The sequence below is a fragment of the Poecilia reticulata genome, linkage group LG6, assembly GCF_000633615.1.
Source record: "Poecilia reticulata strain Guanapo linkage group LG6, Guppy_female_1.0+MT, whole genome shotgun sequence".
NCBI lineage: Eukaryota > Metazoa > Chordata > Actinopteri > Cyprinodontiformes > Poeciliidae > Poecilia > Poecilia reticulata.
The window spans coordinates 24,938,194-24,964,634 of record NC_024336.1 but is presented as its reverse complement, the minus strand read 5'-3'; the positions used below and the strand labels follow the sequence as shown (position 1 = coordinate 24,964,634).

General features: G+C 38.5%; 2 protein-coding genes across 2 annotated transcripts; one reads left to right on the top strand and one right to left on the bottom strand.

The window, feature by feature from the left end:
- Nucleotides 1–214: 214 nt before the first annotated feature.
- tbc1d2b (TBC1 domain family, member 2B) lies at nucleotides 215–17,294 on the bottom strand. The gene is made up of 13 exons (XM_008412249.2): nucleotides 16,857–17,294; nucleotides 13,398–13,548; nucleotides 10,153–10,300; nucleotides 8,600–8,754; nucleotides 8,259–8,512; nucleotides 5,948–6,358; nucleotides 5,687–5,797; nucleotides 5,389–5,582; nucleotides 4,067–4,561; nucleotides 3,865–3,982; nucleotides 2,852–3,037; nucleotides 2,449–2,570; nucleotides 215–1,982 (listed from the first exon to the last, which is right to left on the bottom strand). Exons 1-13 carry the CDS (start codon nucleotides 17,196–17,198, stop codon nucleotides 1,787–1,789), a joined length of 2,883 nt encoding a protein of 960 aa, XP_008410471.1. The 5' UTR covers nucleotides 17,199–17,294; the 3' UTR covers nucleotides 215–1,786.
- A 3,671-nt stretch (nucleotides 17,295–20,965) lies between these two features.
- Nucleotides 20,966–25,355, top strand: LOC103466573 (SH2 domain-containing protein 7-like). Its single transcript, XM_008412250.2, has 8 exons — nucleotides 20,966–21,233; nucleotides 21,314–21,456; nucleotides 21,930–22,096; nucleotides 22,627–22,716; nucleotides 23,047–23,212; nucleotides 23,303–23,458; nucleotides 23,781–24,440; nucleotides 24,535–25,355. Exons 1-8 carry the CDS (start codon nucleotides 21,086–21,088, stop codon nucleotides 24,577–24,579), a joined length of 1,575 nt encoding a protein of 524 aa, XP_008410472.1. The 5' UTR covers nucleotides 20,966–21,085; the 3' UTR covers nucleotides 24,580–25,355.
- Nucleotides 25,356–26,441: the final 1,086 nt, after the last annotated feature.

The window sequence follows — 26,441 nt, the reverse complement described above, 5'->3', positions numbered from 1 at the left end:
GGCTTGCATAAAAAAAAAGTTGAAGTGCCCTGTAATAGTCTGAGTTTTCTTAATGCGTTTGTGCAATACACTGCCAAAAAACATGAGAAAAAAAAAAGAAAGAGGAAACACAGAAGCAGAGATAAGTTTTCAATGTAGCTTATTTAAACTTGCAACAGTCTGAAAGGGTTTTTCTACAGAGCAACAACTTCTCATTACCATTTGTAAAAATGAATAAAAAAAATTTAACCTAAATAATTGGGAAATGTTGATCTCATGAGAAGCCAGCTCTCATAAACATGTTTGAGGACAGCAAAACAAAAAGAAAAATTCAAACATTTTTCAATGTTTTACATTTGATTTAAAACTGTAAACCAGGCCGGGTCCAGATACTGCAGCAGAGAACGCTGGCTGATCTCTGTAAACGGGTTCAAGTGAGTGAAAAGATTTAAACGGCTGTAAATGATGCTTCCAAGAAACTCTCATCTTCCTCACATTGGATACCATCTACCAAGATTTTCACAGTTGATTAGCCAAACACACACACAAGTTCTAATTCCTAAACAAATGGTTGGGATATCAAGTTGTCCACAGCGATCAGCAACAAGGTCCTTCACATTCTGAAGGTCAACATGCAAGATTTTCCTCTTATTGTCCTCAGTTTTAAGGAAAAATGCTTCCCTTATTCATTATGAGTCACAATTCAGTTTTTATAAAACCAGTACAAAGGCAGACTTTTTAACTCTTTCAAATTATTACATTTTTTTCACCAGAGTATCTATGAAATTGAGTGAAGACTTGAGAAACGTTACACTGCCACTCGGTGGACAACAATAGCAAATACAACGGGATTTTTTTCCCTGAGGTTAGACTCAGCGAAAAGAAATGCAGAAAAAAAGAACTAAAAGAAAGTTTCTGCAAAGTAAGGATAATTCACAAAAAAAAAATACAGACAAAGCTGTCAAAGTTGAAAACAATATCCAATTTTCTCCTAATTTATTTTTATGTAAAAGAGGGATGCAAGTGGATGCAAAAAAAAAAAAAAAAATCAACTTTATGATGCAACTTTAAAAGAATTACTTACGGATTTTAAAATAATTAGATGATACAAATATTGAACACCAATATTAATAGACTGATTAATGGGACAACACTGGCTCTCAGTCATAAACATTAATTCTACCTGGCATTTATGCAGCTGAAAACAGAAAAATATTTTGTTTTCAGTTCATCTGTTCATTTTATCTTTTTAGATTCGAGCAAATTGCTGGAATGAAACTTTAAAAACTAAGGAACATTTCAGCAAACTATTTCAGTTACAGCATGAATAATTCAAGTGCATCATAAGATAAAAAGACAAAGAATCCTATACAAGAAATAAAAACAAAGATTATCAATCAAACAAAGAAAGGAAACAAAGCACAGAACGAAAATAGAGATTTCTTTCGTGTAAATGTGAGCACAAAAAAGGAAAAAGGAATTCCTTCAAAAGGTATAAAAATGCTTGAAAATACTGTTTCGGACTGCATGGTTTGGCAATATAGAAAAGTAAACTATTGGCAACGAACAACATGAACATAGACAGCAAAAATACTTTACACAGTGAAAAAACAAATGGGCAGGAATACTGATACAATGCGTTTTATCCTTTGATTTCAGTTCATTATTCCATTTTTGATGCAGAGACCAACTCCAACGCCTAAACTGGGAAAATTAAACCCTTCAGCAGCTGTAAAGTGTCGCCGCTCCGTGGAGAAGCTCCCTTTGTCTTCGTTCTTAAAGCGACACTGCCTGGAAACAAAAAAGCTCAGTTATCCTCCTCATCGTCGCTGACGAAGCTCCGTCGATCCAGACTCGTCTCCCTCTCCTTCAGGAATGTCTGTCTGATGGCCTCCAGCTCCGTCAGCTCCAGGCGAACCTTCTCCAGGTGGAAGGAGCGGCGGTTCTGGATTTGCCTCATAGGGAACGGGTTCATGTCCACGAAAGCAATGTTCATCAGCTTCCTGGAAAACCAAACAGAAAATGACTTCTTATTAAAGTATTTTAAACCGCAGATAACACTATCCTCTTAGTTTTTGGGTGCTTCTCTAAATTGCAGGCCTGGATGTGAACTGTCTTATCTCAGGTACATGAATGGAAATCGTGTGCCTACAGCACCCCCTGCTGGTGAGCGTCACTGTTTTCAACAATCTCTCAAGCAGCTGGATTTTTTTCTAATTCCCTCATATAGAATGAAGATGAACTCTTGCAATTTGAGACCGGAGTGAAAATTGTTTATGAGATTGTGGAAAATTATAATTAACATTTCAACCAATGCTACACACTTAAAAAATTGATCACAGTACACCTCTTTTTTTTTTTGTTTGTTCATGCACAGAAAGGAGGCCTGGGTTATCATTTCCTTCCTTACTGCTGCAGAAACATTGTTCTGAACAACGCGAAACCTCCCTGATATCAAAGTGACCTGACCTTGAGTCCAGGATTGTGCGCGTGAAGTATCGAAGGTATTTAAAGATGGCCGTCGTGTCCTGCAGCTTCAAAAACTCTTCTTCTTGGTACTTGAAGAGGGCGAGAGCAAATCGAAATATGATCTGGAGAAGGAAAAAAATAAAAATAAAAACAAACATCATATAACTTTCTGTTTGCACCTCTGTGTAAAAAAGAAAACAAAAAAGCTGTTAAACTGTCCACAATCTGAAAGACGATAAACTCTCTCTATGATGAATGTCACAAGTTTCACACAAAGTCTTCACAGACTCTCAGTAATTAAAAGGTGTTAGTCTAACTGTGATGTTTCCTTTACCCCTTTAGCAGGGCTCTGCAGCCCTATGACCATGTTAAAAAAAAAAGTTTACGGTTTTCCATGTCTCACCTTTGGCCCCTCGAACAGGAAAGCATCCCAGATCTTGAACAGGATGTCGCTCACCACGCTGTCCACAAACACCACCAGGAACCAGTTGAAGGTGATCAGGGAGAAATCCACCTTGTGCTGCTCAAAGTGGGCGTGAAGGCGCGGCAACTTCTCACTCATCAGGTCCTTGAACACACGCTGGTCGACCTGCAGGAAGCAGACAGACACATTTTACAGAAGTTAGAGGTCGAATCTAAGAGAGGAAACTAATCAGCCATCAAGTAAATATGAAAGCACTCGTAAAACTAAAAATCTAATTAGGGCTGAAAAGATTAATCGGATTAATCGATTATTAAAATACTCGCCAACTGATTTAGTAATAGATTAATCGTTAATAGGAGTATACAGTCTCTAAGAAAGACCATTTGCTGAAGGAGCAGCATGCTCAGAGGAGCAATTCATCCAAAACTGTAAATATACAGTATATATTTTGAATTTGAGATGAAAAAAAATAATACTTTGTCTGTACATATGTTCCACCCAAAACTTCTCAAGTGGCAGTTTTAGCTTCACCTAGGTTCAATTCGTAAAAAAAAAAAAAGAAAAAAGAAAATCAGATTAAACACAATTTGTTTTCCATTTAATTAATCAAAAAAAAAAAATCAACATACGGTGTATTGGCATCGAGTTGATGGGAGTTTTTTTTTGCATGTTGTGCATGTTGATATTCGAAGTATATTATTAACTGCAGATGCACCTTTGCTACAAATGATCAAATGTTCACTAATGAAATAATAGATTATTGAATTTCAGGCTATAAAATGTATAATTTCTTATTTGTAAGGAACTGACTTACTCATTTATTTACATTTTTTTAATGCATTTCTGATACGGGACCAAAAATAAAAAGACTTAAATGAAAAATCTGCAGAATGTGCCAATGTTTTTATCTGATTGTCAGAATAATCGATAACTGAAATGGCCTTCAGTTGCAGCCCAACAATAGAACTCTTAACATAAATAACCTAAGTTACCTGAGAGCCCAGCAGAGTCTTTGTGTAATAATCTCTTGGCATGAAGACCTCTACGATGGCTACAAGACTCCAAAAGGCATCTTCCTGGTCTAGATAAAGCAAGGCGATTGCTGCTAGCCTAAAGAAAACACACATTAATTAGGAATCATAAAAAAAGCCGGCAAATAATAGAAACCCAGAGGTGCCAGATGTGGTCCGGTACCTGTTGAGACCCTGACAGTAGCCGATGTCTGGATTCCTCCAGGAGAAGGCCACCAGGACGTTCCGCAGCTTGTGGATCCCGCTTGCGCTCGGCGAGGCGTAGTGCTTGTTGTTGGGCAACGTCCGGAGCAAGTCCAGCTCGATCTGCTTGGACGCCGGGTTGGGCCGATCCCGCGCCACGTTCAGCAGCGTCTCGTAATAATCCGGGGCCAAGTGGTCGCGGAACTTCTTGACGTGGAAGGTGACGCACCAGCGCCACACGATGGAGCGGTGCTCGTGCGGCACGCCGCAGCGGATCAGGGCCTTGAGCTCGGGGGAATGCACCAGGTCTCTGTTCATGGTGCTGGCCAGAAAGTTCTCCCACTTCACCCCGACTGAAACCTCCTGGTCGGTCATGGACAGGGACTTCAGCTCCAAGGCCCTCAACTTTGCAACCAGCTTCTCCTCTTCCTCCTCTTCCTCTGGGACCGTTTTGAAGCCGTACACATCATATTCACTGACGGAGAGAGAAAATAAAATTAAACACCTTCAATCTGCAAACAGATAAAAGAAAAAGAGAAGCTCAAAGGTAGAAACTAAAAGTTTCTTAGGGTTGCTTTGGAAATATAATAATACATTTGCACCATGATAGCATGCCTGAGCTTGTCTGGAAGTAACAGCAAATAATGACTGAAAAACACCAAGCAGCAGACAGAGTTTTTCCAGTCACGGATATTAGCATGCAGCTATAAATTAAAGTAGAACAGGTCCTGGGGCTGCACAAACCTCGCCTTTGAGAAACAGATTTCTTCCTCATAGATTTCAGGTGAAACACAAACAAAATCAGACAAGCTCTGGTCAGAATTTCCCTCTCAAACCTTTTCACACTTTGTCACATTAAAACCACCAGGTTCTGATTGTTTCAGTGGGATATTATGTGATAAAAAAAACAAAAAAAAAACATAGCACATAACTTGGAAGTGGAAGAATAACGACACTTTTGTTTTTTCCTCCAAAAAATCTCAAAAGTGCGGTGGGTATTTTCTTTCATCCAACTTCAGACAATACATTAAAGAAGCAACTCTCGCTGTAATTGCAGCTCCAAGTATTTTGAGGAAAGGCTCATCATTGCACTTTTCCATAAAGCTCAGATTTATCAACTGCACTTCTAATAGTTTAGAAGTCTGCAGAATCTCCCAACTGAGCTGAGGATCTCTGCAGCTTCTCCATAGTTGCCATAGTTACCACAGCTCTCATGGTTGCACCTTTGCTTAATACTCTCCTTGCCCAGCATGTCATTTTGAAGCTGAAAGGAAGAACTCAATTCTAGCAATCAATTAATACCTGACTGAATTTGGTTTGAAGATTTGGTGTTCGTTCTGGTCCGGGCTCTCCGCCTGCAGGGCGTCCTCCAGTAATCTGGAAATGACTTCCCGGGCCGGGTCCTGCTCCGACGAACAGACCGGCTTTCTCACCTCCTGAAGCAGCACCAAATATTTACTCTCCACTTGACAGAGTTTGGCCTCCAAAGCTGTGCACTGCGACAAGGGTGGGAATAATGGTTATAATTTCTCACACATTCAGATTTGTGAAGATCGAGTTGAACTTGTGCAAGTTTACAGTTTTTTTATTGTTTTTTTACCTTTGCTTCTAAAGCCTTTCCCCGAATCTCTGCGTTCCTGCGCAGGACAGTCAACTCCAGGATCTCTTTGTTCAGAAACTTGTTTTGGGATTTGTAGCCTTGAAGACTGTCCTAATATTGAAAATAAAAGAAGCAAACAAGTTTAAAATCTTTAAAAGATTTCAAAGCATCTTTATTATAAAGATGTTTTAAAATAAAACATCTTTTTGATTTCCCCCCACCCCAATCTATACTGGCTGGTTTAAGAATTGTCTTCTGCACCTTCAGGATGCTCAGCTCCTGCTGAGGTGGTGGAGAACCAGCGTCGCTCACATTCCCGCTCTGCTCAGAGTTTTCCTGCGACAGCTTCACGATGACCTGATCTTTGGCTTGGATGGTCTCCATCAGCATCCCCAGCTGGTCATTAATTTCCCCCACCTTGATTTTCAGGCCCTTCAGCTCCTGCTGCAGGCTGTCCTTCTCCAGAGAGAGACGCTCCATGTGTCCACATAGCGACTGGATCTGTACGTCTCGCTCCTGGAGGACCGCCTCCAGCTGGGCGACGTCCTCCTGGATCACGGCTGGATTGGCAGCCTGGTCCGGGGCCACGGACGGATCCGGAGCTGCTCGCCACACGCTGGGCCTCTCAAACTGGGAGGTTCTCAGAGTCTGTTGCAGGAGCCTCACCAGCTCCTACAGGGGCAAGAGGAGATCTTTTCAGAATTAACAAAACATAAAGCTTAAACTGTGAAAACATGGAAGCTATGGCAAGCAATCAACTACATTTATTTTGGTGGGTAAAAAATATAGAGAAAGTCACAGTTTATGGATAATTTTCATGCTCCGACTTTCTTCTGTAGTTGTAGCCATCTTTGTTTCTATTAGGCTGGCATTCTAAGACATAACATAAAATATTATTACCACCTTATTTGGAATCATCAGTATCTCAAAGCATCCTACCTCATTAATACAACACAAAATCAAGTCCTACAATACGTGTCAAACTCAAGGTCCATGGGCCAAATCTGGACTGCTAAAACTATTTATGTGGCTCTCTAGACTCTTAGAGGGCCACATAAATAGAACCTTAAGTATTTATCAATCAAATAAAATATTTTTTTATTTGTAAGGTGCCAAATTACATCAATGTGAGAATGTTAATCATTGATGTGCCAAATTACATCAATGTGAGAATGTTAATCATTTAATTTTAAGAAGTACTCTTTCAATGAAGGGAAAGATGTAATATTTTAAAAGTTTGTAACAGGTAGTTTTGACAACGCATTCAGTCACAACCGGACACTTTGAGGACATTTGTGATCCTGATGTGACCCGAAATGAAAAGGAGTTTGACATCTGTGTCTAACCGGTCAAAATACGTGTTCAAATCCCACTCAGTTAACACGAGCAATGAGGTATCTGAAGTGCATCAAGGTGTAAAACTCTTTTGGATATTATAATGAGGGTTCCTACACATTTTTATAAACAATACACTTTGGTAGCATAGCGCCATTTAGCTGCTTTTTGTGGCAACTGAACTTACTTGGATCAGTTCTACCTTCAAATCTATAACCCTCTCAAGAAAATAATTGAGCATCCCACAATAAATACAAACTCTTTGAAACATAGTTTGTAAATAAATAAATAATAATAAAAAAAAACATTTAGTGTCTTTGCCATCTTAACCAGACCATGTGACAGACAAGCGGACTGTTCATCATAAACAAGCAGAGTGATTCTTAATGCTAGAAGATACAAAGTTACTGACCACAAGGGAAAACATTTCCGTCGATGTTCCAGCCCTCACTTACACCCAAATAAGAAAACATGACAGGAAGAGCAGGATCTCAAATACAAGCAGCAGGTTTACAGCCTGGGAGAACTCAGAGTAGAGTTCCTGCATTTTTTTCCCTTTTTTTTTTTTAAAAGAACCAGTTCGGCTAGTTAAGAATCCTGTTCTTAACTAGCTCAACTGTCCTGAAGGGAGGCTTTCCAAATGTATCAGATCTCTCTGCCGGCTTAGAAACGTTCATTGTGACTTTTGCTTCTTATAAACTTTTATTGCTCAATATAATCTTTGCGCATGTATTTTTATTTATTTACTTTTTTATATAAAAAAAACAGTTTTGAAAGTAGTAATGCAACACATAAAAAGAAAATGAACAACATTGTGGTTGCAAATGTGTGGAGGGGAAAAAACAATTCACCGCATCAGCTCTGAAAGAGTTAACCAGAGAAAATGCGATGTCTCCTTTAATAGGAGTCACTTTTAGCTAAAGCAACCAATTAGCTGTGGAGAAATAAAAAAAAAAAAAAGGAGAACAGGAAGAAATGGGGAGAAATGCACCAGCTGTGATTGTTTTCGACAGAACTGCCGTTTCCTTGTTTCAGACTAAAGCATGACTAATCACTCCCCGTCTTCCTGTATCAGTGAGAGCTGAGAAATGACACCCAACCTCTTAGCCTGACATGGCAAGACAGCGCGTGGGAAAGCACGATGCAAACTTTGAATTAAAAGAAGTCTGTAAAAAGTTCCTATTATAAAATAAAGCATCATTAAAGTTTGATAAAGTATAAAGAGGAATAAGCTCACCTTCTGGCTGGCCAGCTCCTCCCGGAGTTTGATTTGCTCCTGCTGCATCTGATTCATCTCATCCTGCTGGTTCTGGAGGCGGAGCTGCATTTCCAAAGATTTGCTGCCATTGCATTCCCCTGTCGGACTCCCAGAACCGCGTCTCTCCACGCCGCGTCCGAACTTCCCCTGTCCCCGCACGTCTCGGAGCAAGAGCCTCTGAGGTCGTTGGCGGTTTCGCACGAAATCGAAGGTGAACGCCGAGCCAAAAGAATCTGAGCAAGAGGAGGAGCAGACGCGGAGATGAACGCTAGAGCAGAATTCATCTCCAAGCAGTCGTGGGTGAGCGAGAGTGGACTCACGTCTCTGTGTGTCCAGATGAGGTTTCTGTTCGGTGAAGTCCTTAGGGGGAGCGTCCACCATCTCCCACTCCTCTGAGCTGCTGTTGTGGTTGCCGGTGTAAAACACGCTGCGTCTGTTCTCCACTCGGCCTGGCCGCAGATTGGACATGGAGTGCCTGAAAAAACAAAAAAAAACAACAACAAAGAAGAGGAGAAACCGGTTTAAACTTGACTGTCCGCAACTTTGTGAAAGTTACTAGTTGAAGTTCCTAAATGTCAGCCGAGGAAAACGAAGCTGCAGAAAAATAACACAGATCCCTCAGAAACAATCCAACTAAATGAAGACTTCATTTTCACAAAATGTCCTTCGAGTGTAAAACAATAGAGGACCTCAATGAAATATTTATACACTTTCAGCTTATTCGCATTTAGTCAAGTGCCAAACAAAAACTTTATTTCTTCAGATTTTATGAGACAGACCAACTCAAAGTTACTGAAAAGGAAAAGAAATCTCAAAAGAATATATTTGACATTCAAGCAACTTTACTCTGATCTATGCAAATAAAAATATAATGCTACCAACTGCCTTTAGAAATAATTTAGTCAATAAATAGAGTATTTTTATCTAGAGCATTCTCTAAATAAAAAAAATCTGTTCTATGATGATTAAAGCAAAAGCAGGTAACAAAACATTCTTAGCTTTGAATCTCATATAACACTGTTCAATCTACCGTGGGAAAACATAAAAGAACAATAGATTAACTCCAAACTCATCAAGACAGGGTCAGCAAAAACTGTCAGGCCAGGAAATAATAATTTGGTGACAGAATAATTAGTCACCAAATTTTTCAAATATGGCATTTGTGGAAGAGCAATGAGAAAAAAAACTGCTATTAAAAAATGTGATGAGAAAAACCGACTTGTTGTGCAGTGCTAGTAGAGACATACTGAAAAAGACTTGCATAAACAAGCTGAAAGATAGGTAGATAGGTACTTAAGTTTTGATTTATTTTTTTTATTGACAAAAGTACAATAATTACAAATGAAAACCATACACTTTAGATTTTTAGGAGTAAACAAAATCTGAAAACATTCATGGGCTGCTCTGTGTTAACACAATTATGTCTTTGATGATGTGAAAAACATGTTGAAAAGTTCAAGATTACCCCAGTAGGGAACTTCCAATTCATCATCATACTGAATTAGTAAGAAATTCAACACTAGCAGCATTTGACTCTGATATACAAACACTTTGTCACAACATGAAAATGTAATACATGCTGTACATGTTTAGGGATCAAATCTTTTGAGAAAATATGTCTACATACTAGAAAGAGGAACTCTTGATTGTTGAATAGTTGATAAACTAGTGAACTACAGATGTGACCACTTCCTCTACTACCGTTGGCCTCAAGCAGAACCAAAGCGATTTTCTTCCCTCATTTAGAGACGCAAACCAGACAAAGCCTGCAATAATTTGGCAGCAAGCCTAGAAAAAACCCTGAACTTTGTAATAAAACAGCTGGAGGTAGAAATCATGCTTTGAAGAGCCCTCACTGGGCTTTCAGCCTTACCTGAGCTCTGTACCAAAGTTTTTGAGGGAGAAGGGCCCTCTGGCTGACTGGATTCCCACCATCCCTCCTGCATCCATTTCTGTGTCCATAGCAAAGTCGCTGCGGACTTTCTCCATGCTGTCACTTAGCTTCTCAACGAAGAAAGCATCTGAAAATCATAACAAGAGTTTGTTAGAATCGACTAATAAGTGCAATAGTCCAACCGCTTCATCTCAAGGAAATAAACCTGATAAAGGTAGCCGGTAAAAGGATGCAATAAGTTTGAGTTAAATAAGGAAAGCTAATTATGTTTCAACTTTCTGGTATTCTGTAGAACGACTCAAATCAGATATTATTTTCTTTTGTGTATGGAAACATTTCATGAAGGATCAAGAACTTATAACAAAAAAAAGAGGGAATAAAGCAGAAGAACAAAGTTGTTTGATAAAATTATCTAGAAACTGTGATATCTCAGTCTGCTTAAATGTTCAAACTAAGTCTACCATTAAACAGCCCTGTTTCGTTTCACACTTCAAAGTCTGATATGTAATCAATAACCTTTGTTGATCTAACAAAAATGTTGAACTTTCACTCAAACCAAGATGCGAGGTAATACAGCAGGCCTTACAGACATTCTGGTAAGCAGCTTCACACATTTCAACACAGCTAAGAAAAAAAGAAGTGTACTTGTGTCAAAATTGAGAGAACACAGGATATGATGATGCAAATCCATAGCTTCGCAGACTGAGAAACATGCCCGGCTTTGAATCGAAGCGCAATGAACTGCAAGCAACAAACAGCAAATATCTCTTAATCATCAAAAGTATTCACAGTTCTCTGCAGCTGTAACCAAAGTTGCACTTAACTCTAACATGCACCGATCAGCTCCATGAAGCAACAGTTGCTGGTCCACAAAGTCTTCAGTAACCATTGCTTGATTTTCACTATTTTTATTATTGCATCTATAGTAAAAATATTCGGATAAAGAGCAACAGAGCAACTGCCAATACCAGAACCTTCACCTCCACCTTGATTGGATATATCCAAAATATTATTAAAACATCTGTTACTCAGATTTGTTTTTTTGAAAACTAATTTAAATACAAGACATCTCAATAAAACACCCACTGCCAATTGACTGAACATGCAAATATGCAGCAAAACTCAGTGAGAGCACAACTATTATATTTTTTCTTAAGATGAAATCGTTCTAGATGAACAACAACACAACCAATATCAAAAAGCACGGTGACTGATCAGAAAACTGTAATCGGTGCACAAGTAAAGGTTTAAGATAAAATAAAACTGCTGGGTATGTCAACATGCCAAGTGCATCAAGATTGAGCAGATATGTGTAGAAACAAGCTTCTCTGTGAACACACCTACACATATACAGATTTTTAAAGCAGGACAGTTTCATCTCTGACAATCTCACTTTTTTTTTTTTACAATTATTATTAGAAATGAAAGAACATTTGCAACACTTACACACTGGTACACTACTGTGAAAAGGTTTTTGCCCTTTTACATAAAGTATTCCTTCTATTTTTGCTATACTGTTACTCTGTCAAAGAAGTTTTAATATCAAATAACTCGAGTTAATACAAAAAGTTTTAAATTTCTTAGTTAATTAGTTAAACCAGTCTAACTTCTGCGAAAAAGTAATTGAGGTATGATGCAATATAATACATCAGATGCAATAGGATGAACACCTTAATTTTAAAAAAGCTTTTTTGTATTTACAACGACAGTGTTTGACAATGACATTTGTTTTAAACATATACATGTTGTACTTCCTCACAACATTGCAGGAAGTGGTAACCGATGCTGATTGAAGCTGATCAGTTCCCTAAGATGCTAATTGTTATTGTTTGGTGTGTGCTAATAAAAAAAAATAACTCCCTTCTTTTATGTGTTTAGTATTAAAATGAATTAATTATTCTCAAAAAAAACATTTTTAATAATATAGCATAGAGTTATATCATCCACAAAATATTTAGCAACTATTTTTAAATAATAAAAAAGCCAAAACTCTTGGCAGAGATATCCCTTCGTCTCAGAAAAAAAATGACTTCAGAAGTTTTGACCTGCATCAAGCTCAATTCATGTCCAACATGCTAGTCTAAACACCCTTACACAGAGCCAGATGAGGAAAGATAACTCAGGTATTTGAACATTTTGAAGACAAAGATAAGAACAGAGAACACTCTAGAAAGGAGAAAGCATGCGAGTTGTTTGCATAGAAACAGAAAAGAAGGCAGGATTCATAGTTCAGATCACTCAGCTGAATGACAAAATACCTCAAAGAACAATTTTAGGCACATTTTCGTCCACAGGTGTCTAATACAGTCTATATTTTTTGGGCAGTTTAGTGAAACTTAAATACTTTCTTTCAAAGTAATGACAAAGTCTATTCTGCTACAAAAAAGTTAACTTGTAAAGCTAAAAACAGAAATAATGAATGTGCATTAGAATTTGCCTTAAATACATTATTATGATCAGTTTCTGGAAGATCAGCAACATGGTCCAATTCTTCATAATCTACTTTTTCCATGTCACAAATTATTAGAAAAATCTCAAATAATAGTTAGCATAAAACTACATTAACTCAATTATCTTTCTAGTAAATTCTAGAAGAACTGCAGAACATAAAAACATTAAGATTTGTGGAGGTCAAATCCACATAGTTTTGATAATCTAATTCAGAGATGACCCGGTCAGGGACTAGAAGCAAATAGTTTTACTATTGACTAGCTCTGATCAGTCAGCCACTCAGAAGCTAAAAATTCAATAAACCCACCACCTGTTACCAGGTTATTCTGACCACAACACTCTTTGGTGTAGAAGTTAAAACTGCAGGAAAAATCTAAAAAGTAAGCCCCTTTAAGTGTCAGTGAGGCGTTTAAAGTGAAATCAGAGGAATAATTAGCTGTAAGAAGCTTCCAGGAAGCAAGCTGCGTTTGAATTTGATGACATGAAACATCAGTAATTCCACCCAGGTAAAATGTCAATAGTGTCATTAAGCAAACATCCAGCTCTAATATCATTGATGTCAATTCACTTTCTCTCCCTTACATTCTAATTTTTTTAAGGGCCTCACATTCCAACGCAGTTTCCAGAGAAACACAAAAACCCTGAAACCAAATATTTCCGATACTTCCGTTTGCAGCAGAAAGTAAATATTAATCTGCTGCCTACAGGAGGTCACAGTCGCCTGATGTGTAAGAATGGTGGGGCCGTTGCTGAATGTGTGTGTTCTTGCCTACCGCTGTCCTTGCCCACGAGGCCGGTGGGAGGGTAGGCCTGCGTGGGAGAACTCCAGCTGTCTCTCTTCCCCGTGCCTCTGGTGTTGCTGTACTCCCAACGCTTCTGCTGCAACTCCTGGAGCCAGTAATGCATCACCTGTCTGCTGGGGGCCTGGAAACAAGTGCACACACCCAGTTATTCACATGTATGGGATAAATAGAAACTTCCTCTTTCGAAGGTTGGAGCATTTTAAATAGGCATAGGGCAGTTTCCAGCATCAATGGAAAACCTTTTTTTCTATTTTCAAAGTCAGATTCAAAAGAACTAAAATTTGTCTTAGAAAGTTTTGGCCAGCTGCTTGGCATGAGAAAGAGTGATGCTTCCTCCCCCACCTGTTGCTGCAAACAAATGGTGGCTCCTATCGTTTTGCCTTGCTTGCAAGAAACACAAGTTCACCTGATTGAAAAGCTGTGGTAGAAAACTTGATGTAGTCTCACTAAGCATTTTTAGTAAAGTATCAAAATTAAAAGAGTATTATCTGAAAAATAATAATAAGGAAGCTTATTTCATCATTATAAAGCTACTGACTGGAAAGATCATCCCCCCACAAGATAAAGAACGAATGCATGAAACTGTCAGCAGCAATTCTATGGAACAGCCAATATAGCTGAGATATTCTTTCTTAATTTTGTAGTTATGAGAAATAATTAACACCTGCATTTTGTCAGGGCATAGCTGTAGAAAATTAGAATAAAATTTTTGTTAGTACTTGATTAAACAAGACGACTTATAGAGCTCAGATGCCCCAGCAAAAACGGTAAAGTTGGAGGTCATCTGCATAGATAATAATCACATTTACAAGAAACCACACCAAAATGCACTCTCCTGAAAAGAGGAGTTGTTTTGCTACAACGTTTCCCAGAATTTTGACTCAGGCATTGTACATACTGCTGCAGGAAGAATAACCGGAGTGATTGTTATTCTGCTCACACCGTTTATCAAAAGCGTAGCGTTGTCCTAGTTTGAAATGGTAAGATATTAAGTTCTGGCCCGTTTAGCCATGTAATTCAACAAGTTACAGCCAACGGACTTTGAACTTGGTAGCTTTAAGTAAACAGTTAAAATTGTGGATATTTTAACTAATCCAGTTGAGTTAATAAAAGTAATAGTCAGGTTTCTCTTAGCTATCTATACTGAGAAAGCAAAAAAGTGTAGATAGCTTATTTCGATCGAGTTGACGATCCAGCAGTGCACACAGCAATAGATAGGGGCGGGGCAGTGCAACATTAAACGTTTCATAGCTAAAAGAAGCTATAGTGCAAGTAATGTGTTCTCTGATGCCACATTAAGAGGACAATAACACTGACTTTTAACCAGCAGTAAACCTTTAGAGTCTTGACACACCTTATTCGACTTAAAATGAAAGCAGTGGGATCAAGTTTATGATACCACAAGAATCTCAAATGAGTCCAAATCTAATTTTAAAAATACAATGTTTCCACTCTGCAGTTACAATGATAAAAAAATATATAAAAAATTGTGATTTTAGGCGCTCTACAAATAACTGGTTACTCTTTGGCTCAGTCATGTGAAAAAGCAGAGAGGCTGGTTTCAGTCTCAGTTCCAGCCTCTAGTTGTACAATCTGTTTGGTATTAGCCAGTCAGACCATCTGCTGAAAAGGAAACTGACTTTAGACAGTGGGAGCCAGGCCACCTGTCTTACTCACAGTCATATGACGGCAGAGAAGACTGAGGCAGCATCACATGAAGTGCCGTGACCAGTGAGCCCAACAGTGACTGGGTTAACACTCACTGCTTTAACAACTTCAACACTAACAAATACCAGAACCCCCTTTTTCAAAGCTGCTGCTGTTACTCCAGTTGATTAATGGGCAAATAGATACTGGCTGCATGATCCCCTTATAACAGCTTTTCGCTTGATTATGTAGGTCACAGTTTCAAGAATTTCTAAAGGCTAATAAAAGTAAATTAAGCCAAGCAAGGAGTAGATTTCATCAAATATAGACAATATACTAGAGTCAGGATTTAACTCCAAGGTTTCATTTGAAAAAGAATGCAAGCTGAATGTTTCTTCATTTTAAAGAATGAAGCATGCATTTTGGTTGAACAAAAGGGCTGTCACAAGTGAATAATCTGAGTTTTATTTTTGCCAACAAGCAGAACATTTACCAAGAATAATTTTTTTTCTGAATATTTCCCTACATTATCTAGAAGAAAGAAAAAAAAGGGTCAATTAATGTCAGCACTGAAACTTTATTGCATACATTTTGATGAATAATTATGTCAATTTTGACACATTATTTTTTTTTTAAACAGTAAAAAACATTTTTTAGATACAAAAAGTTCTGGTTGAAACCTTTGTATTTCCACATTACTGGTACAACCATATCTCTGACGTGCAAGCCACAAATACAAGCAATAGATTTGTGGCAGCACCTACTGTAGGCTATATTCTGCTTCAAAAAAAGTACCAGATGAGACACCAGAAAAATACTATAGTGCACAAGTAGAGCTTGCAGTAAGGAGTTTACCTTTTTGTCCTGGAGCTGCAAACAACTGTTTAATTTAGCATCAAGACGAGTTTTCACATTTAAAATGTTACTAAATTTTGTTGATCTAAAATGTCATTAATTGCCAGTCATTCGTTGCAGTCCACATAATTAACTCAAAAATGTATGTCCCACCTCTACTTTTTTTAAGTATAATTTTGCATAGCAGCATTTTGCATATTTTAGTGAAAACGGAAGGGCAAATTATTCATTAATTTCATCTTTCCCAAAATGCTGCAGTTGTCTTTAGTTGTCTTTTTTATCCTACATCCAAGAGCTTGTCACCATCTAAAAGTTCAGTGAATGCCTTTTCAGATGAATTTGTTTGCTTTGATAAACATTGGATATTTTCGTATCGTGCCAAATCTCAGAAAAAGAAAAAGAAAAAAGTAAAGCAGAGACTGATGTGGATGTTAGCGAAAAACATTGATTCACCTAAACTAATTCATTATTTTCTTGCTAGTTAACTATAATGCAAAACGTCATTGTTAATTTTTCATTGACAAATGTAAAAATTAACAAGAAAACAGGGAGGTCTGTGGAAATGTGGAGGATGACGGGCCGTCAAATGAAATTCTGCTCATGGCCTCATTCAATTTTTGGTCGGCTCTGAACGAACACACACACACACACACACACACACGCACACACACACACACACACACACACACACACACACACACTCAGCTGGTGAAGTCTCGGCCTGTGGTAGGTTATTTTCAACACGACTTCTCTAAAAATATCTGCCACTCGACATATTCCAACGGGTGTTTTAAAAGTAAAAAGAAAAACAATTTGTTAGAAAGGGTGTGTCTGTAGCCTTTCCTGAGACAGAAAGGAAGCGACACATGACAAAAACAATTATCTACTACTGAGTGTTGTGATAGAACTGTTGAAATAAGTTTCTACCTTCAAGAGAAATTCTTTCCCAGCTGTACGGATCTCGAACTGTCCCTCTTCCCCCTCCACGTCGTACATGAAGCAGGCATCGCCTATATCAATGTGTCCGAGAGGCAGGGCATCTTGGGGAGTCTTGAAATAATACAAGTAACATTTCCTCGGGTCGTACACGAACCACCTCAGTTTGTAGCCCCTGAGAGGCCCCTTGCCGGAGAGTTTGTTCAAGTAGCCGCACAGCTTGGAGGCCTGCTCCTTCGCTCCCTCCACCTCGGCCACATCGAGAGACTTAAAGGACAGCAGCCGTGAAGTTGTGCAGGAGCTCTCCCCACTGCCATCCTCCCCTTCGTGCATCTTCCCTAGAAGTTTCTTCTTCTTCTTGCAGCCCCGCAGATGGCAACTCCTGGGTCCATCCGCATGACTGCTTTCCCCAGACAAGGGGGTGCTGGGAAATGTAGTTTGAGGTAGTTGTGACGTGTTAGTGAGAGGCATGCCCTCGCTGAGGGCTGTGCTACCGAGAAGCGCCACAGGGAGATGCTGTTTTATAAGGCAAGGAAAATAAAGCGACACACCGGAAGCAGAGAGTAATCACTTTTCTACTTTGTGTGAGAGATTCAATTAGGAAATTAAAATTCCTCTTTTATTTAAAAATATGAGATATAGTCTGTAAGATTTAAAACAAAAATATAAATTGTTTTGAGCTTAGCTTGTTATGTCCTCCAAATTTAACCTACAGCTTTTAGAGATCCATCACACCAAAGAAATATCTTGAATTGACTTTTGCAGCTGATTGTAAAAGTGCGTAAATCCTATTAGGTGCATCTACATCCAACTGGAGGCTCCTTTATCTGAATATGTTAATAGCCCCCCTACCAAAGAGTCACCTGTTGCTTAAGTTGCATTCACCATTATCCTCACTGCCTACATTTATCTAATACTTTAACTGTTTAGCTTTCAACTCTATTTTATCATTTTGTATGTAGGTGTTTTTATTAGTCAGGTGAATAAATGGATGTTGAATTAATATTTGACAGCTTATGTCTGGTGAATAGTTTTCACAATACCCAAGATATGAATTAGTTGTTGAATCTTTCAAATTCAGACTGTGAAAAAGGTCAACTGAATGACTGACAGGATGATTTAGAAACATGCTCCAGAAACATGTGAGCCAGATCTAGAATAACAACACATAAAAGTGATGAGGTGATGCTGCAAGTAGGTTAAGATAAGAGTTATCTTTTGGGGGGGTTTTCCCCACACATACTTAGTATGTATGTTATGCATTCAAGTCATGAAATTGCTATTAACTTAAAAAACAAATTCTAAGTAATAAGTACATATTTTTTGCACATCATGTTTTCCTTTCTCCCACACTTCTGCAGCACCTGCATTGTCATTCCATCCAACACATGCTAGAAAGTACAGCTGCAAAAAACAAAACGTAAGATATACACGATAAAAGATGATTATGACCTCAAAAATTTCTTACATTGTGAACAGAACGGTAGTGGTATTTATAATCAATCTCTCTCCTTCTTGTAAAACCTTCAGCAGACTGAAGATTAATGCTGCTTTGGACTACATTTATTCATATCAAAGCTGCAATCTCTGATGTGGGCGTGCACTTAATGTATATTCACAGTATGACTCATAAGAGGAGAAGAAGGAGAGTTCAAGCTGCCGGAACTCACTCTGAAGGTGAAACAAAAACACACTTAAGTTATTCAGATGATTAATGGGTACAAACCTGTTGTACTAGGGTGTATGTGGGCCCCAGTACAGTGAGTAAACAGTAGGTGATTAGTGTTATGCTGGGAAATACACCTGTTGTTTTTCCCATTTTGAACCAGCGCTTTACAGTGAAAAACCCCAACTGTCCGCAATTACAAGTTCTGATAATTCTCTGGTAAGATTCATACTCTAGCTACTTAGGAAAGCTTAAAGAGTTCAGGAGGTTGTTTGTTTTACCTCGAGGCATGAAAAGCAGACAGACGGGATGCGGTTCAGTTGCTGTGACATTTTATGGGCGCCAAATTGTGACCTTTCAAGGTTACACATCCCCCCCTCTGAGAGGTGGGCTGTCATAAAGCCACTGTAACCAAAATAGTTCAAACAGCTTCTTGAAGCTGTTCATTTTATTTTTAGGAACCTTTTATATTCACTTTTAATCAGTTGAATGTTGACAAATCATTTGCATAGCAACATTTGTTCTAAGTTTGTTCTTTTCAGAGATGGGTACAGTGATAAGAATTGACCTCAAACCTCACATCTCCCCCAGAGGAGTGTACTATGAATCACAAAGTGCTGTAAAACAGACAGTCTGCACAGCTACCAGTATGCTGAAATTATAGGCTATGCTACTGTAGCTGTTGTTAGTCATACATGGAACATAAGGTACGGTTATTGACTTGATACTTATTCTTCACGTGTAATATAAACACACACACACACAAAAATCACAGGAAAACATGAGATCAGAATCAATTTAAGAAAATGTTTTAATGAAATTATTTTCTTATTATTCTCAGAAAAATAAGAGAATAATTTACAGTGCCAAAAATAATTATCCCGTTATACATCATTGCTAATAAATGAGACCTGGCTTAATCTTAACAAATGGCCTTTAGAAAGGGTAACAAGAAAAGAACCTTGAAACCTTCATAACTGTACTGTTGCAAAAATTACTAAAGTACTTAACAAAATAACATAAATAAATCATAAACCAACCATATTCAGAAGTTTGTTGCAATGAGAGACTTCTCTTTTAGAGACATTGTGAGGAACATCTGATTTCCAAGAAGAAAATAAAAAACGTGTTGTTTTTTTTAAACAACCAGTCCACCGAACTGCAATGGCCTTTAAGTGTGCTCAATGCAAATAAATGCACCGTTGAAGAAAAAGCATTGTTGAAGCATTTATACAGAACATTTCTAAGAATCTGTGAAATGCTTGGGGAATAAAAATAGGTTTGAGATCCAAGTTTATTTATTTATTTTTATGTTCTAAGGAGGAATATCACTGAACATCATCTCAAAACAGTCTCCAGAGCCTTTAAAATTTAAAGAATTTGAGTGGAGAAAAAATGGGTCAACACTGCTCCCACTGCATGCAAGTACAATAAAAACTATTTTCTTTCTTATAGATTTATTTTGATTTTACTTTTTAACACTTGCACACAACTGATCATCATATAATTTGAAAAATCACACAACATAAGTAGCAGGTAAAATGCAGCTCTAAATTAAACTAAGGTAATAAATTAATTAATTCAGGAAAAACAAACTATAAGCCACCTTGGTCATATGTGAAACATGATTTCTGCCTGAACTTAATAACTAGTTGCGTTACCTTTAGCCCAACATCAAAAGTGTTTGCCATAACTGCTAATGAGTACGTAACATCATTGTGGGGAATTCGGACCCACTTTTCTGTACAGAATTGTTCTACTGCAGCCACCCTAGAGGACATTAAAACAACGGCCTGTTTAAGGTCATACCACAACCTCCAAATCGGGTTTAAGTTCAGACTTTGACTAGCCCACTCCACGTCAATACCTCCATTAGAAATATAGTTGCCGAGAAAATTACTGACGTGTCTAATGCTTATTTTCCCTACTAAGGGAGTAAAAATGCTGGAGTTACGTTGCCATTGTAGAGGGCAATGTGAAATCATGTCTTATTTGTTCTCCATGACACAGAGTATTTCTGCCTTTTGGCTCTCCCCCACTGGGACTTCCTACTGTGCTTTACAGAGCCGAACCTAAATGATTCATGACAACAGTCTGAGCCATGGGGGGAATGAGTTGTGCTTTTTTTTATGAGAACCTCAAAAGCAGACCCGGGGAAATGTCTCATCTTTTCAGAAGCTTATTAAGCCCCATTGAAAACATATCAAACCTTCCCAAACATTTCCATCTCTCCGTCTGTTTAGGTCCTTCCTTACAAACTTGATTTGAATTCACAGCACCCCCCCTAAAAACACACACAGAAAAACACTGACGCATCTTCTCATCCGTCACTACGGTAATCAGACGCTCCATGGGTAAAACATCTCCCCCTTTCAAACCAATGCATACGTTTGCTCACAAACCACTGTTTCTCTACACGTTGCTTTCCGTTTCTCTTCAGGAAGCGTTTGCTTTGTTCAACAACCCTCAGCTCTCTTTGTTATGCAAATGACTGCCGTGCCGTTGCCGAGTACCTCTGCTTTCCAGACCAGTGGAAAAATGTGTGCAATTGTAAATGTCATCTGTCTATATCTCTCAGTGTGGGGTCACAATCAAACCATTTTCAGTTGGAGATTACAGAGGTTCAGAAGCAGAGAGGAGAATTTTAATGTTTGCTGCAATGACAAGGGGTTCAAATCACACACTGGTAACCACAAGGACAGGTATGTACCACACTCACCGAGAGCTATTTTACTGGAACACAATGTGAGCTTTACAGTGAAATTTGATTCATTTTCTTCAGGGATCGAGAGGAGCTGCTGCGCACTGTGTCGACAACAGAAAGCCAAATCTGAAAACATTTGCTACTTTTCACATTCAAGACAGAAGGAGGAATATCAGACGAAGACTCCCTGCATTAAGACACGTGTGAAGTTTTGTTTCAAGGTAAGAAATAAACCTGTCACTAGCAGCTTAAAGTTCATTCATGATTTAGCTATTTTAACCCGCAAAGTATATACACTGCTCAAAAAAATAAAGGGAACTCTTTAACATTTAAGTGAACACTGAAGTGTTCCCTTTATTTTTTTGAGCAGTATATTACATCAGTTGTTGTGAAAGGGTGCCATAGGTCAGGCCTTTTCTATGTTTTTGGATATTTAACTACGGGCTTGTTAATGCTAATAAATTCTATATATAAACAGTAAACAAATTGTGTACTATAATAGACAGGATGGGTTTATTTTTCCCCCTTTGCCGTAATCATAAAAAAAACATACAAGAACATTGTGCTGCCTTCAGGCTTTGAGTAACGCCTCCTGGAAAATAAGCAAATTAGATTGTTAAAATACCGAGTTGCTCTGGGCAGTGGGGAATAAATCCTGCTTGTGCTCACTGGACGCTTGTGTTACTTTGAACAGGACAAAGTGAGGATGGAACAAAGGGAGCCGACTGTGGATCCTGCTGCTGAAGTTGCGGAGGGGAGGTTTAGAGAGTTGGCCACCAAGTGGTTCATAGATTCTCAACTGCCTCTTATTGTCAACAACGGCCTCTTCCCCAGCTGGTTCCTGGGCTTCATTAGCAGAAAGTAAGTATTCACAGAAGATGTCCTGTTATTTTGCACATTTCACACCCATGTGTAATGTAAACTTATTTTTAACACACAAAAAAAAATCCTTGGTACTGCTATTAGTTTTCTGTTTGCATGCATGTTTAATTCTTTGATAGATTTTAAATTGTAAAAAAAAAAAAGTCGGAAACCCAGAGAAGCAGTTACGTCCATACAAGCCACAGACATGTTATCTGTGATGGAAAGTGTCCACTCTACAGTACGCCCACATCCACTTTTTGCCCTTTCCTCTGGCAGACACCACACTCCTACATAAAAAAGTATGTGGGACAGTTGCTTAAGTACAACCAGTGTCAGCTATTTCGAAAGGGCATGTTGTGAAATGGGTTTTTCCTTTAAGACAGTGATACTTCCAAAGTGGAAATTTTTTTGAAAGTGCTTTACTGTCCCAGAAAAAATAATAGAATTTTTAAAATGAGTTACAAATAGGCTTAAAATGTATATTTGAAGATGGTCTGATTTTCACACTGTTCTTGGTCTGTCTACAGAGATGCTGAGGACATGCTTAGAGAAAAGGAGCTTGGCTGTTTCCTGATTCGTCTCAGTGATAAAGCTATTGGATATATTCTGTCGTACAAGTGAGTACTGGTTTACTCCGATAAACCTGGTTTATTTATTTTTAATTGTTATTTTAAGCAGATTTTTCATATGAAAGATAACTTCCTCACAAATTAACTCTGCTTCTTGGAATATTAAATAATAAAAATAAGCAGCACCATCAAATATGCCTTTATTCTTAGCACTCCATCCAAACTTTAGACTTTTGGAGCTTTGGAGACTCAGAAATATCCCAATGTAATTATTATTTTTTCTTTATTGGCCACTTTTACCATTAATTTAAAAGTTTGAGTTTTACACATAAAATAATTGCAACAGCTTTCTAGAAATATCCTGTTTTTATTTTGCAGAGGCAGAGATCGATGTCGCCACTTTGTGATAAGCCAGAGCGAGACGGGACGGTTTATAGTGTGCGGAGACACAGAGGGACACAACACTTTGTTCGACCTAATAGAACACTATAAAACAAACCCAGTTGAGCCCTTTGGAGAATATCTGACATTTCCATGCAATGGGGTGAGTTTTCAACCATTTTACTTTTTTTGTTTGTTTTTCTTTTTAAACAGGATTTGATCGGTCTTCTAACTGTTGTTTTTGTTCTTATAGGATGTCAATGAGGACCTCTATGATATCATCCAGGTCAACCCCAAAGAAAAACCGGCTGCTCCTCTCAGAGCAGCAAAGAAAGTACATAAGCAGCAGATGAACTCAGCCACAGAGCAGCAACCAGTGCGGGCACCAAGGATTAACAGGACTCAAGAGGTGAGTCCAAAGAATAAAAAAATAAACGAAACATAAATATATATTTTATACACTGTTATATTCTACCAATATTTTCTGTACGAAACATAAAACGTAAATATATATTTTTGATTTCTATTTATTTGCATTCTTGTCAACTTTATTGTGTTTTGGCATTGTCTTTAATTGTGAATTTATGAGAAGGAAATTGCAATTTCATTGTTGTGTCTATGACAAGTCTATCTTGATCTAATTATTTACTAACTTGTTTATCTGGAAATACAACAAAATTTTACATGATGGCCGGCTTTTCACATAAATGTTTTTGTTTTCTTAAAAATAGGAAGTACCACCTTTGCCACGGAGGACCAGGCACGTGGAGAGCGCCCCAGTCAGTGACAACGATGGAGTTCTTTATGCTCAGCTTAGGAAGCAAACGCCTAGAGCCCATCACACCTCCAGGGACAAGTCCCCCAGCTCAAATCAAGGCAAAGCCGAGAGGCTGAACACTAAGGAGCAAAAGAACGGCAGGTGTAGTCCTTCATCTGACCCTGAATCTCTCTACTCCGAGCTCAACGCGCTTGACAGCAAGAGCATGTCCCTGCCTCTGCTGGACAACATCTCTGATGGCGAGCAATGCTACAGACTGAGCGTACCTCCTGACACGCCGCCACGACTTTCCCCGAGGCCAGTCCGGCAGGCCTCTGGCGGCATCTCGCAGTCAAACAGCAGCCACAGCCTGGACGCCCTGAGCGACCACTCGGTCTATCACCTGGCTGGCAGCCACAGCCCAACAGCATCTGAAACTGCATCATCCACAGAGCAGCTCGAAGACTCCCTGTATGCCGAGGTCTCCATTGAAGCCCCCGTCGTTGATAATGACAACACTTATGAGATCCTCCCCAACCACAAGGAGCCCGTCAAGCCTAAAGCCAACAGCAACACTCAAGAGCCTGGGGAGGAGACCAAACGCAAGTGTAGCCACGCGTCCTGGGGGATAAAGGTGAGTTGCAAGCTTTTCTTTCAGTACTCCTTCATTATTATGTATTTTTGCCTTATTTTCTAATATTGACAGGTTATATATTTACTTTTTGCAGAATGACAAATGGAAATGGCTTTTCCCCGAGACCAAGAGGAAGTGACAAACCAACTAACGAAGAAAAGGCTCACCTAATTTCACTTATCTAACACTACTTTGCTACTTCTGTTGTATATTTGCTTTCAATGTATTTATTTAAAACCGATCAAAGTTACCTTTGTACCCATCTAATTGAATTTATTAAAGCTGTTGAAAATGTATAAAATTGCTTCAATAAGCCCATTTCAGTAAATTAGACATATTTAAATCACTTTTTTTTTAGAGCTACAACTAAACTGCTGTGAGAGATAATAAGCACTAAATGCATGTTCATATATGGGCATGGAAACATGGAGGAAAAACAAACATTTAATGGAAACTTGTATGGAAATTGCTGTCATCTGGAAGGGAAGAACAATCTGATATTTTTGTAGGGGAGAATGTCAAATGATTTGCCTCACATGAGTTCCTGGAGAAGTCCAGACTAATGAGCCAGTTTGGCCACTTAAAAAGAAGAAAATAAGCAAGGTTAATGATAGATGACCTCTGCGTCCTAATAAGGAAACACTAATGCAAAATGCTGGGCTGTTGTGGAACGGCAGAGGCATTTCTATGTGCAGATATCAAAATGCAAATAACTGCTGAATTACAACGTAGGAGAAATACCTCCCAGTGTTATCAGAACTCTTGCTGTGTATGGTTCGCTCTTACTTACTTTAGCTCTCCATAGCTGCCTGGAGAAGCATTCCTGTAATGCAAGGCCTCGTGTGGGCACGTTCAGAGAAATACAGCGCGCTCACGGGGGAAAAGGCTTGCACCTGATATTTTGCTGCCATCAGAGCTTCACTTATTTTCACAGAAAACTAATTTGCATAAAGATTTTTAAAAGTCCGCATTCAACAGCAATGGGGAAATAAGTATAAGGTTCCTAAATGCCTTCTAGTATCTTTTATCATGTGGCTCTTTTTTTTTTTTACTTTTCTGGTTACTGCTTTAGTGGGGCCTATAAACGACAATAAAGCTCATTTTCATGCTCGTGTGCCTGCATGAATTTGTGCAGACACACGACGTAGTGTATCTGCACTAAAACAGAAATACATCTGTTGCAGAGTTGCGTTTGGAACAGAAGTTTTAGAAATTAGAATATAAGGTGTTTCCCCTATAAGTCCTCTAAGGGAAACCAGGATATGTTAAACTGCCGAAATGTTAATCATCCAGTTTTTGTGACCTTTCTGCTACCAGCTCTTTCACAACCAAGAACTGCATGATAAAATGTCGTTACTAAGAAAATTAATAACAATGTAAAGTCGTAGCAGAGCTTTATGTAATAAGTGTGTGATTGTGCAACAGTGGAAAACAAACTACAAATGATGTAAAGCTGCGATGGATAATTATTGCATAAGTTCCTCATTGAGCAATAGTGGTATCTCTGTATGATATTATGAAATACACTTCATCTACATCAAATTCACATAACAAGGAACACTTCACATAGAAATGCTTATTGACTAATTCTCTCCTTTACTAATGTTACTAAGTCTTGGTCATTGCAGCACATTAATACACCCAGACTCATGTTATTCCACTGGAGCTGCGGCTTTATGTTTAGGGAGTGAATCTCCTCTCCATCAGCTCTATCTGTGTTCCCTATGGCTTATGTGTAAAATGTCTTATGGCTTCAGTGGGTTAGTGATCTCCCTAGTCTTGTATGCAATGTGTGAGTTTTTTCACTTTTGGTGTTAGAAACATTTACTCATAGTCCCATTATCACGTTGCATTGTAGTTTTTTTGCTGATGATCCCACTAAGACCAGTAATTATCGAGGCTCCTGAATATTTTATAAAAAAAAATAAAATTAAGAAAAAACTGGGAGAGAAGAGTAATCTATTTGCTGCCCTCTCAAAAGAGTTTAAGTCAGTCAGACAA

What these genes read in the sequence shown, in the direction of transcription:
- tbc1d2b (XM_008412249.2), bottom strand. Translation starts at nt 17,198, where the DNA reads ATGCACGAAGGGGAGGATGGCAGTGGGGAGAGCTCCTGCACAACTTCA. An exon ending in TCATCTGGACACACAGAGAC is followed by an intron (nt 8,513 to 8,599) that starts GTGAGTCCACTC and finishes CCTCTTGCTCAG; the next exon opens with ATTCTTTTGGCTCGGCGTTC. An exon ending in GAAAGGCTTTAGAAGCAAAG is followed by an intron (nt 5,583 to 5,686) that starts GTAAAAAAACAA and finishes CCCTTGTCGCAG; the next exon opens with TGCACAGCTTTGGAGGCCAA.
- LOC103466573 (XM_008412250.2), top strand. Translation starts at nt 21,086, where the DNA reads ATGTCATCTGTCTATATCTCTCAGTGTGGGGTCACAATCAAACCATTT. An exon ending in ACTGGTAACCACAAGGACAG is followed by an intron (nt 21,234 to 21,313) that starts GTATGTACCACA and finishes CATTTTCTTCAG; the next exon opens with GGATCGAGAGGAGCTGCTGC. An exon ending in GGATATATTCTGTCGTACAA is followed by an intron (nt 22,717 to 23,046) that starts GTGAGTACTGGT and finishes TTTATTTTGCAG; the next exon opens with AGGCAGAGATCGATGTCGCC.